The sequence below is a fragment of the Carcharodon carcharias genome, chromosome 8 (genome assembly GCF_017639515.1).
Source record: "Carcharodon carcharias isolate sCarCar2 chromosome 8, sCarCar2.pri, whole genome shotgun sequence".
Classification (NCBI taxonomy): Eukaryota; Metazoa; Chordata; class Chondrichthyes; order Lamniformes; family Lamnidae; genus Carcharodon; species Carcharodon carcharias.
Genome location: NC_054474.1, coordinates 9,933,287 through 9,946,368, shown reverse-complemented (window position 1 = coordinate 9,946,368; position 13,082 = coordinate 9,933,287). Strand labels below are relative to the sequence as shown.

Here is a 13,082-nt window from a genome sequence, read left to right as displayed (position 1 = left end):
AAAAAACATCTGAAAACTACTACTCCCTGTTTCCTGTCACACAGCCAATTTCGTATCCATTTAGACATAAGACATAGGAGCAGAAATTAGGCCATTCAGCCATCGATTCGGCCCATTTAATGCCCAGTGCTGTTAATTGGCAATGGACAAGACTTCAACTGCGCATAGGAAGGAAAACATGCCTTAGAGAGCTGGCGACCAATTGGATAAATGGCAGCTCTGTAATCACAGCAGTGCCAGATTTGAGCAGTGGCCACTGCTGGGACAACAACCAATCCCCAAATGGAGGGCAGGCTGAATGTAAGTCCGAGGTATTAGCGGACCGTAACTGGCAGGTCTCGATGAGGGAGTGACGGGTTTGGGTATCTCCGTTTGAGAGGCTGTGTGGAGGGTTAAAGGGGTGCATGATCTTAGGAGAGAGTGCCTCCGGTGCAAAGAGAGGACCTAGGCCTTTTTATATCTGGCACAATTTCAAAATTTGTGGATGATAGGAAACTTTGAAGCATTGTGAACTGTGAGAAAACAAGTGCAGAATTTGAAAAGCACACAAACATGTTGGGCGGGGTAGTGGCAGGAGAAATTGAATGCAGACAGTGCAAAGTGATGCATGTTGTTCTGAAGAATGCAGATAATCAATATAAAATTAAGGCTACAATTATAAAGGGGATATAGAATCAGAAAGACCTGGATGCATATGTGCATAAATCCTTGAAATTATCAGGACAGGTTGAAAAAATGTTTAATAAACATGGAGGCTTTATTAATAGGGGCATTGGATATAAAAGCAAGGATGTTATGTTAAACTTGTTAAAGACACTTGTTAGACCTCTGCTTGGGCTTTGTGCACAGTTCTGGGTGCTGCATTTTTAGGAAGGATGTGAAGGCATTGGAGAGAGTGCAGAAAAGATTCATAAGACTGGTCCCAGGATTGAAAAACTTCAGATATGTTGATATATTTGAGAAGTTGAGTCTGTTTTCCTTGGGGAAGAGAAGCTTGAGAGGAGATTTTATAGAGATATTCAAAATCATGAGGAGTCTAAAAACAGTAGATAGGGTAAAGCTGTTCCCATTGATGGAATGATCGAGAGTAAAAGTACATAAGGTGAGTTAAGGTGATTTGCAAAAGAAGCAATAGCAAAAAAACGTTTTCACACAGCAAAAAGTTAAGATTTGGAATGCACAGCTTGAGAGTGTGGTGACGATAGAGTCAATGAAGACATTCACGGGAGAATGAATTGCTGTCTGAAAAGGAAGAATGTGCAGTACCAAAGGGAAAAGGCGGAGGAATGATACCAAGTAAACAGCTCATATGGAGAGCCAGGAGAGACATGACAGGCCAAATAGCCTCCTTCTGTACTGTACCAATTCTGTGATCCTGTGATTCTGATATTTAATGAATGGAGCTTATTCCACATGCGTAAACATATGTGAACAAATCTCGCTATTTCTGGAGAGAGAGCAAAGGAGACCATGTTGTAAGCCCATCACCATCTAAAAACATGGTAGGAGATTGGCACTTTTAGTAATCTGGCCTGGTCAGCCAAAGGACAGGTGAAACCTATCCATTTAGTCGCAAATTTTTCATCATTTCACGTGATGTGGGCACCGCTGGCTAGGCCAACATTTATTGTCCACCCCTAATTGCCTTTGAGAAGGTGGTGGTGAGCTACCTTCTTGAATTGCTGCAGCCTATGTGGTGTAGGTACACCCACAGTGTTGGTAGGGAGGAAGTTCCAGGATTTTTACCCAGTCGGAGTGAAGGAATGGTGATATATTTCCAAGTCAGGATAGTGAGTGGCTTGGAGGGGAACTTGCAGATGGTGATGCTCTCATGTAACTGCTGCCCTTGTCCTTTTGGATGGTAGTGGTCGCGGGTTTGGAAGCAACTGCCCAAGAAGTCTTGGTGAGTTTCTGCAATGCATCTTGTAGATGGTACTCACAGCTGCCACTATTTGTCAGTGGTGGAGGGGATGAATGTTTGTAGATGTGGCGCCAATAAAGAGGGTTGCTTTGCCCCGGACAGTATCAACCTTCATGAGTGTTGTGGGAGCTGCACTCATCCAGGCAAGCGGAGAGTATTCCATCACAGTCCATGTCTAAGGTTGAAAACAGTACTGCAGTGTGTCACCCTTCTCTTCGAAATTTCCATGTTATTCCCCACATATTGACACAATGGTCGAATGTTTGCATAAATATATGCTATGGCTGACTGCAACAAGGTATTGTAGGTTTAACTTAATCGTCACAATGTGTAATATTTTTAAATGATTCTAATATGCTTAAATATTATTTGAAGTTGTATCCAGCAGCTGTATTTTAAGCAACTTGGGAAATAAAGACAACAACTGCAGTTTCGATATTCAAAAAAAAAGATGGCATTCAAGTAATAACACACCAAGTATTCCTAACGGCTAGAGTGGAAAAATAATTCAGCAATGAAAATGGAAAATGCTGGAAATACTCAACAGGTTAGGCAGCATCTGTGGAAAGAATTGTAATAGGTTTGAACAAGTAAAACAGTGGGTTGGAGATAATGAAAAGGAAGGTCTATGATAAGGCGGAGGACAGGAGAGACTAAACAACAAATTGTTTCATAGTGCAAAAAGGAAAGGGGCACAGTAATGAAACAAACAATGCTCCCAGATGGGGTGTGAATGACTGCATAGCAACCATAAAAGGCAAAGTGAAGCAATAAAGAAAGACAGGAAATAAAACTGAACCAGCAAAAGAAAAGTGAAAGAAATGGAGGCAGCGGTTATGATCTAAAATTGTTGAACTCACTGAACTCACCAGAAGGCTGAAGGGCATCGAGTCAAAAGATGAGATGCTGTTCCTCGAGCATGCATTGATCTTGAACGTGACACTGCAGAAAACCAAAAACAGAAAAACAGAAAGTTCAGAGTGAGAGTAAGGTGAAGAATTGAAGGGACAAGCAATAGGAAGCTCAGAGTCATGTCTGCGGACTGAGCAGAGGTGTTCAACAAAGTGGTAACCTAGCCTGGCAGATCTCCCGAATACAGAAGAGATCACAGCATGAACAGTGAATACAGTTTACTAAATTGAAAGAATACAAGTAAAGCGCTGTTCCTCTTCGAGCAGCACCTTATCTACACCTATTGCCACGCCCTTTAACTTTAGTACCATGTTTTTTTTTTGTTATTTAATCTGTCCTGCCCTCCACCCTATTACAGACTTTCCCTTTCGTTGCACACTAGCACCCTATCCCTCCCGCCACTTCAGTTGCTCAAAACTTATTACATTTCCATCTTTCCTCAGTTCTGGTAAGGGTAATCAACCTGAACATTCACTCTGTTTCTCTCCATAGATGCGGTCTGACCTATTGAGTATTTGCCATGTTTTTAGTTTTCATTTCAGATTTTCAGCACTTGCAGTATTTTCCTTTTGTCCAACACTCAGAATCTTTGCAGGATATTACAAATGACAGTTAGGAGAACAGGTCTCCTAAGAACCTTTTATCTAACAAATATAATGAAATTATTTGATAGTCAACTAAGCCACGATAAATGAATAAATGTAGATTATTTGGATTTTTATTAGATGCCTGATAGCAGTGCACCAGTGTAATTGGCATGATGCTTTAAGGCTCGTAGAACAGATGACATTTTACATGGGATGGATGACCACTGGCTTTGCACCAAAAGGCAGAGATCAGTGGTAACTGTTTCCATGTATATTCCATAAAGTTTTTCCTTATATCCCTATTGTTCAAGTTGTTTCAATATCACTGCCGGAGTGACGTGGTAATATTCATATATCCAGTAACTCCAAGCGGGCAGTTAGCAAGATGAAATGAATGTCATTATTTTCTGGGATAATAACAAAAAAATTAAAACTGAGTTCAATTGCAAAGTATTCGGTACCAGTTACAATATCAGTGACCCTGTTTACACAAAAAGAGATCTCCACTGGCTTCAACTGAAAAAGAAAACATGATATTGGAGCCAACATTGAACATATTGTGAAAGCAATAAGTCATTATGAAAAAATTAACAATCAGACAAATGGAGAAATAAGAAGCGCATGGAAGGTGCTAATTTTCAAGTTCGACTGGCATCATACAACTGCATTTTAATATTCCTTTCTGGAGTGTGGCCTACATTATAGGTGACGTGATCTCAAAAATAAAGTAGCTGCATTAACAACAGTTTGGGGATGCGCATGATGACTTGACATATTCGGAAAATACATTTTGATTTCATATTTACAGAACTGAACTCGTTTTGAAGAAACTAGAGGGCTATACGCAGCCAAGTGCTTAAATGTTAACAGTTATAAGTAAAGTTAAAGACAAGATACTACTCAACCTAGAGTGGATATGATGTCATGGGAAGGGGACACAAAACTTGTAATAATCGAGTAATATTTAAGATTAAATTATAAGGTTTTTTAAATCATTTAGTGATAGTGAGGGCTAAGAACACCTTTATGATGGGTCTTAATGGATATCCTATGACGAAGAGGCGGAGGCATATACATTATAACAGTAACAGTTCGATCTGGTGGCTTAATGGTAATTGTCATTGAATTAGTAACCCAGAGTCCCAGGATAATGTCCTGGGGACGATGGGTTCAAATCCCACCACTGCAGCTGGTGGAATTTAAATTCCGCTAGTAAAATCTGGAATATAAAGCTAGTCTCAGTAATGCTGATTGTTCTAAAAATCCATCTGGTTCAATAACGCCCTTTAGGGAAGGAAATCTGCCATCTTACCTAGTCGGGCCTACATGTGACTCCAGACCCACAGCAACTCTTAACTGCCCTCCGAAATAGCCTAAACAGTGACTCAGTTCAAGGGCAATTAGGGTCGGGCAGCAAATGCTGACCTTGCAGCGAAGCCCACGTCCTATTAAAGATATTTTCTCCATAGGAAACGGGAAACAATTCTGTGGAATTCTGTGGAGTTCTGTGGAAGGGTCATGAGGACTCGAAATGTCAACTCTTTTCTTCTCCGCCAATGCTGCCAGACTTGCTGAGTTTTTCCAGATAATTCTGTTTTTGTTTTGGATTTCCAGCATCCGCAGTTTTTTGTTTTTATGAAACAATTTACTCTTCCTTGAGTAGGACTCAAAAATTGCTGCTAAATAGAAACCAATGAGGGAGTATTCATACCATGATTATGCAGGGAATTGAACTGCAGAAACAAAAGAGTTATGCTGGCACATTTTATTTCATTTCCTTTATTGCATATTCCATAAAGCAAATTTTTAAGGTATTCATTATACTGTTGTTCTAGAGAAATATTTTCACAACAGGCAGAAATAGCCACACTGATGAAAAGACGTTAACTCACTATTTTGATTGTGCAACGATAATTATCAATATCCTACACTGGCTTGAAACATTCCAGCTTTAAGAAACCGAGAGCTTTCTGATTCGTTGAATTTCACAGTTCTCGTGTTAACCAATCAGAAGCTGAGATGTGACTGGGGATCTGGACTGCCCCCTTCACTAAGCAGACACCATCACGTACGATCAGACGCAGTGTAAAATTGGATAGCGAGCAGCTCGGTAGCATTTGTGCACGAATTTACTGGCAAATTTAGGCAAAATGCGAAAATCTAAATGAAGTCAGACGGGTGATTCGCAAAACGTACAGGTATTTTCCACATCGTAGAACTCGGATTTAAAACAAAGCCAAAAAAACTGTTCAAAGGATATGAGCGGTATAGTATCGTACTGAAAAAATTGGAATGTTTTACCTTGGAAATGAGATATAAAATATATTTGTTGATAAAATGCCTGCTGTTGTATTGTGTATTCTCATCGTTGAATCTAGTTTCTGGACAGATTCGTTATTCGATTCCTGAAGAGCTGCAACTGGGCGCCTTTGTCGGAAATATCGCAGCCGATTTGGGTTTAGATAAAAAACAGCTCTCGGCTCGGCGTTTGCAGATTGCGACTGGGGCCAGGAAACAATATGTGGACGTACAATTAGACGATGGGGTTTTATTTGTGAAGGAAAAGATTGACAGAGAAACGCTTTGCGGGCCTAGCCTGACTTGTGTATTATCCTTGGATGTTATGCTTGAAAATCCGCTCAATCTGTACCAGGTTGAAGTGGAGATTTTCGATGTGAATGACAATGCTCCCAGTTTCCCAAGGAACCAGCTCCGCCTTGAAATCTCAGAAATCGCTGCGCCGGGAGCACGTTTCCCCCTCGACTCGGCGCACGATCCGGACATTGGAAACAACTCGCTACAAACGTACCAGCTCCTTCCGAACGAATATTTTATTGTCGATGTTCAACTGCGTAGCAGGGAAGGAAAGTTACCAGTTTTGGTGCTACAGAGGCCATTGGATAGAGAGAAGTTGTCATCGCACACATTAACGCTCATAGCCAAGGACGGCGGAACCCCTGTAAGGTCAGGTACTGTTCAGGTTATAATCACAGTAAAAGATGCAAACGACAATGCACCTGTTTTCTCCCAGTCGGTTTACAGAGTCAGTCTCTTGGAAACTGCTCCCATTGGAACCCTAATAATCAGATTAAATGCCACTGATTTGGACGATGGCTCCAATGGAGAGATAATGTACTCGCTCAGTAGTCATACTTCTGCTGTAGTCCGTAAATTATTTGCAGTGGATTCCAAAACTGGTGAAATCAGATTGAAAGGGGATTTGGACTTTGAACAAATAAATGCTTTTGAGATTAATGTACAAGCGATGGACAAGGGTCCTTATGCAATGCCCAAGCACTGTGAAGTTTTGGTGAATATAATTGACATGAATGATAACGCACCGGAGGTGACACTGAGGTCTTTGTCCAGTACAGTCTCAGAAGATGATCCAGTTGGAACTGTAGTCGCTCTGTTCAGTGCAGCAGATAAAGATTCGGGTAGAAATGGGCAGGTAGAGTGCCATATTTCAAATAAGCTGCCCTTTAAGCTAGAGTCTTCCATGAAGAACTATTATAGACTGATTATTCAGCATCGACTGGATCGCGAAGACACCTCCAGATATGACGTCGCCATAGCCTGCACAGATTCAGGAAGCCCACCTCTCACAACCAAGAAAAACATTCGCGTAGAGGTTTCAGATATAAACGACAACGCGCCACGTTTCAGGCAGCGTTTGTACACAGCAAACGTGATGGAAGATAATGTTATCGGGAGTTCCATATTTTCCGTGACAGCCTTTGACCCAGATGCAGGACAAAATGCGCGACTAAACTATTCTATTCTGGAGACGCAGGTTCAAAATGCTTCGGTATCCACCTACATTTCTATTAACTCAGAGAGTGGAATCATCTATTCTCAGAAATCTTTTGACTACGAGCGATTAAATAACTTCCAGATCCAAGTTCAGGCCCAAGACTCTGGAACCCCACCACTCGCCAGCAATGTCTCAGTGAATGTTATTATTCTTGATCAGAATGACAATGTTCCAGTGATCGTGCACCCATTAGCCGAATACGGGTCAACAGCAGTAGAGACAATATCCAAGTTTGCAGAACCAGGCTACTTGGTTACCAAGGTATCGGCCACTGATGCTGACTCCGGTCAGAACGCTCGCCTTTCTTATTCGATTTTTCAGGCTACCCAGCATAACCTTTTTACTATTTCACCGGACTCTGGGGAAATTTGGACTATCCGTCGTATTGTCAATAACGATGCCTCTAAGCAAAGGTTGGTGATTGTGGTGAAAGATAATGGAACACCATCACTTTCTGCCACAGTGACCATCATCTTATCTGTGATTGGCAATGATATTGAAACGGTTCCTGATGAGAGCAGTTTATCGGATGATCCTGTTCTCACAGCTGATCTGAGCTATACCTTAGTCATAGCCTTGGGGATAATTTCTACCAGTTTTCTAGTGATTTCAATCATCCTTGCTATTAAGGTTCACAATGGCAGAAATGCTTTGGGTGGTCAGCACTGTTCCCCGGGTCCGTGTTGCTGCTTTGAAGCACGTAATTCCCTTAATGGAATTCAAAAGGCCAGTAGAAACCTTCAGATACCCCCGAACTATGTTGAGGTATTCGGGGGTGATCCGCTTTCTCAGAGTTTCCGATATGAGTCATGTTCAACATTGCAGTCAACAAAGAGAGACTTCATAACCCCCAACACAGTCAGGTCATCTACAGACAAGAATTATATCTGGAATAAATCTAACGCGAATGAAAACCCAGGGTTGATGAATTCTGAAAATTACCCTAACCCTGTAACAACTGAGGTGAGCCGCTTCGAAAAGGAGAAGAAAATCCTCACAGGTTTGATTTGGATCTACAGATATGTTTGTGAAAATGCAAAACATTGAAATGAAGAGACTAACTGGTATATTAAAACCATTATTCACAGTATTCTGCAGTATTTCCATTTACAGTTAAAGTGCCAGTTTCATTGTTATGTGGTGGTTTCTCTCAGGATGTGTTTTTTTTTTGCGCTTATAGATAAATTCTTTGGATTGGTAAGTTAGTTTTAACAAGTTTACCGAGGCTTAACCTGTTAAACCTAACTGACCAATGCACAGTTTTGGTTATTTAGGCAGTTAGGTCAGGCCCAAAGCCACCGGAGTTTCGTTAAATTCTTAGCAAATGTGAGCATTTTCCTCACTCTATAAACATTTATCTTTTAACTTAATGGAGAGGGACTCTGAGCACTATGCATGTCCGTGCAAGCACAGAGCAGTTTCTTTGGCAGCAGAATAGGAGTGCAGATATTGTAAACAGGTTGGTTATTTCACCGTTATTCTGGTCTCAGCCCAGTGGCTGCAATGAAATAATACCAGGAGGTTCTTGAGATCCAGAACAAATTAATCAGGTGAACTTGTATGGGTATGCTTCACACAAGTTGCAGAAATACTGAGTTTAGGTAAGTTCAGTAACTAAGACTAATCTTGATGAATATTTATGTGTCAACAGAGAATCAACATCAGATATCAGTGAAAGGACAACCATGCATGAACATGTGCAAAGAAACTTGATCTTTCTGGAGAGACTGTACCTTCCAACGCCAGTCACTCCTTCACACGCCATCACACTCAACATACTTTATGAACATGCTACCTGTAGTATGTAGCCCTTGGCAGCCAAAATAGTAATGATCATTCCAACCAATTATTCTAATTGAAATTGAAGCTCATGCACAACAGCAAAAAGAGCATAGTGCTCATGCATGTGCCACTCTTTTTCGCCTGGATTTGAATTTTAATCCACAAGTGTGAATCTATGGATTCTTGGCACAAATCAAATTAAAGTAGGCAATTAGAACAGAATGCTGTATGTTTGACTGAATCATCACGACATGGCACAATAACATACTTATTGAAAAGTATCAATACTTTCTTAACTTCTGTAAATGCAGCGCCTAGGTACAGAGTGACAAGTAATACAGCCTCAGGGTTCGGAAAGATTTAATGTACTATACTAGCAATGACACAATAGTTTTACGAATGTCCAAAGTGAAGAAATGCTTGAGACCCTGCTCCCTTTTCTTCTGCCCACTAGAAAAAATGGTGTGTGGGGTGATGGTGGGGGTGGTGGTGTAGTGCTCAATAAACAGTTCTCAGAACTATTGACTTATGACAAATGCCTCATCTTGTATCTGGTGTGCATCAATGTCAAGGCCTCTGCCTGTTAAAGGCAATGTTCACCGAAGTTCTGTCCAACGAAGATGCTTAGAGAATTTTATGAGAGGCCCTGCCAAGGGCAACCTGATGGCTGCCAAGTTACTGGATGCTCTGTTTAGCCTGGTAGTGGTGACCAATGTGCTCAGTCGGCTGTTCTGAGACAAGCCTCTGGGACTGGGCGACGTGACATTATAGTTGGGAATGAGAACACGTTTTCTCACCAAGATTCAACTGCATCATATAATTGCAGAATGCATTATTAAGGTTAATGTGTCTTTGACAGCACGTTGGTAGCATTGTGTAGCAGGGATGCCCCATTTTTTGGCTGGTTATATTCAATCTGCATTGGAACCTTTCCTATGTATCAGGCGAGAATGGTTGATGCAACTGACCCTGAACTGACTGGGCATTGAGTATGATATCTCAGCTTATACCTGTGACGTGCTTCTCATGGTTAGGGATCTCACTGACATGTGAAGGATGAGCAAGTGCCAGCAGATCTATCTCATGACACCTTCCACCAGAGTCACCCGGGAGAAATGTTCTGTACTCTTGGTGAGTCAATGGTGGGTGGATTTGCTGTCAGAGAAGCCCAGATTTTCTCCTTGAAGCATCTGCCATCTCTTCCAATTCAGAGTGTACCTTAACCCCCTCAAGGAAGCCTGGTTGGTGAACTGGAAAAAGCTGGAGGCTAGAATCACTTTTCATCTGCAGTGCTGAGAGGACACTTCCAACTGCATGGATCAATTGATTTGTTGTACATGGGTAAAATTAGGACATTTCTATCCTTCTGACTCAGTTCATCGGCAAAATAGAGAAGCTCAATGACCTCTTCTGGGATAAAAAAATCTAATCTGCTGCTGCCATGGTTCTGAGCCTCCTGCTTAGGGAGTGTGGCTAACGCTCATGTATGTCCATACTCAGGTTATAGCTTTCCACCTTCAGACCTTGCAAAGATGCCTGTTCATCGAGGAATGTCTTAGATAGAGCATGATAATGCCGTATTGTTTTTGTTGGCCGTGTGTCCTCAATTATGCCATGCAGCTCCTGCTTGTAAACCTGAAGGGCATCTGTGTCTCCTTACAGGAGCTGCCTGCCTTTAAAAGAATCTGACTGAAATCTGGAACAAGGTACATCCAAGCTCAGCTCTCCCCACTGAGAGCGACAAGTGTCCTCTGGGGGTTGCTGCTCAAGATTAAATACTTCCAGAAGCGCAATTTAAGATGGCTGGCAGAGAGCAGGGGGTTGGCTAGCAAGTGGACAAGAGTTGCAGGTGTACTTCAAGGTGGAGGAAAGACTAGATTGTTTCCAGAGGGGCTAGTGTGCCGTAGGCCTTAGGGCAACATCTGGCCCATGGCCAAAGCCATTAAGATGCTGAAGGTAGCGCTTTGTCCTGACTCCATGATGTATGATGAGGAACCTCAAGCATGTGGAGCGATTTTATTTGACTAATCCACATCAAGGCACAATTTTCTATCGAAAGCCGACCCCAAAATCGTCCCGCAGGAGCTGGTGCCTCAAAGCTTGACTAGTCTCTTGAACTCATCTCCATGTAATTCCGTCCTGCACAGAGAAGCTGTATTTATGAGCTGCTCCTGCACATTTTCCGCATTACCGTCTCCATCTGCTTCCCAGTCATGTGATCCAGCTATTGTGAGGAACCTGGACCCCTAGTGAGAGGCTGTCTACATCGGAGTCCTCCCTTTTCTATTGGGAATTTACTCTGAAGTGTGGTGTATAAAGTAGCCCAACACAACAGGTATTTAAGAAGTTTCAGGGACTCTCAACCTGGCTGTAATTCCTGGAGCCTGTATAAGTTTGAGCTTCATGGATATGCAAGAGGTTGAAACCGCTCTTCCACTATTTCAAAGGGCTGTACCTAAATATTTGTTTGCACTTCTGCCTCATACACCTGATGTCTGGCAATCCAGTGCAAAGGGAGTGGGACAAGTCAGAATCTTTCTTGCAAGAGTTCATCAACAGATCGAGGCAGCTCACAGTCGAGGGATCATTCACCCCAACTCCATTGCTCTGTTCCATGTTATTTTGCAATCCGGTTGTTTCTGGAATGGGAGTATGTTGTGTCCATTGCTATACCTGAGGCCTGAGATAGCCTGTGGACTCCATAGGGACTGAAGTGACTAATCAACACCCAAGGTCAAATTTTAATTAAATTTGATTAAATTGGTGGCTCACCACCACCTTCTCAAGGGCGGTTTGGGATAGGCAACAGATTCTAGCATTCCCAACAATGCTCATACCCTATGAATGAATTTTGAAAAGTTTTATTTAAAGGTTAGAACCATAGAAAAGTAACAGTGCATAAAGAGGTCATTCAGCCCACCGTGTCCACGCTGACCAAAAAGAGAAAAAAATAAGCTAGCTGCTCATTTTAATCCCACATTCCAGAACATGGCCTGTAGTCTTGCAGGTTAGAACTTCAGATGCAGATCCCAGTACCTTGTAAATCAGTTGAGCATTTCGGCCTCAATACCAACTTAGGAAGCGAATTCCTGCCACCCACCACCCATGGGTGAAAACAAAATTCCTCGTGTCCCCTCTAATCCTTCGACCAATCACCTTAAATCTATGCCCGCTGGTAATTGACCCCTAAGCTAGGAGAAACAAATTTTTACTGTCTACCCCATCCAGGCCCCTCATAATTTTGTACACCTCAATTAGGTCACCCCTTAGCCTCCGCAGCTCTAAGGGAAACAGCCCTAACCTATCCAATCTTTCCTCATAGCTGCAATTTCAAGCCCTGACAACATTCGTGTAAATCTGCTCTGTACTCTTTCCATGTCCTTCCTGCAATGTGGTAACCAGACCTGCACACAAAATTAAAGAGAAGCATTGCATAGCTTTCTTAACCACACTGTCACCTTCAAGGGCCTGCTGTTCAATGTGCAATTACTGTTCCTTTCAAAGCGGCACCCACACAAATTTGAAGTCGATGACATTGTCATTCTAACTGCCCAATTAAAAGAGTAGAACCAGCTACAGGATATTACAAATCATTGGAGGTACCACGGGTATCATGAAATGGTTTTGGAAGTGAAATATTATACCCAACAAAAACGGAATCCTTTGAGAGGTAATGACTAAATTTGCAAATGACACAAAAATTGCATTGTGAACTGTAAAGCGAATAATGAAGACTTCAAGGAGACATTAAGACAAGGTAGTGGAATGGGCAGACACGTGGTAGATGAAATTTAAAGCAGAGAATTGCGAAGTGATACATTTTGGTAGCGATACAAAATGAAGGGTATGATTTTAAAACGGGTGCAGGAGCAAAGGGACCTGGAGTTATATGTGAACAAATTGTTGAAGCTGGCAGTGGAGGTTGAGAAAATGAATGAAAAGAATAGCAGATCCTGGGCTTATAAATCACAGAATCACAGAGTGCAGAAAAGGCTCTTCGGCCCATCGAGTTTGCACCGCCACGTGAGAAACACAAAATAAAGACAGAAAGTACAAAAACAAGGAA

The 13,082-nt window shown here is 42.0% G+C and overlaps 2 protein-coding genes across 6 annotated transcripts in view; both read left to right on the top strand.

Moving 5' to 3' along the window:
* LOC121280949 (protocadherin beta-15-like) overlaps positions 1-13,082 on the top strand; it is a 202,989-nt gene that overhangs the window by 11,917 nt on the left and 177,990 nt on the right. The gene's annotated exons all lie outside the window — the stretch shown is intronic.
* LOC121280951 (protocadherin-10-like) overlaps positions 5,512-13,082 on the top strand; it is a 33,352-nt gene continuing 25,781 nt past the window's right edge. The window contains exons 1-2 of one of the 2 annotated variants that reach the window (XM_041193447.1): positions 5,512-8,234; positions 8,886-9,374. In XM_041193447.1, the coding sequence (XP_041049381.1) occupies positions 5,729-8,234; positions 8,886-8,947 (2,568 nt within the window). In that variant the 5' untranslated portion in view covers positions 5,512-5,728 and the 3' untranslated portion in view covers positions 8,948-9,374. Of the gene's footprint in view, positions 8,235-8,885; positions 9,375-13,082 lie in introns of those variants that run through there. The other variant, XM_041193448.1, reaches the window with a different exon arrangement.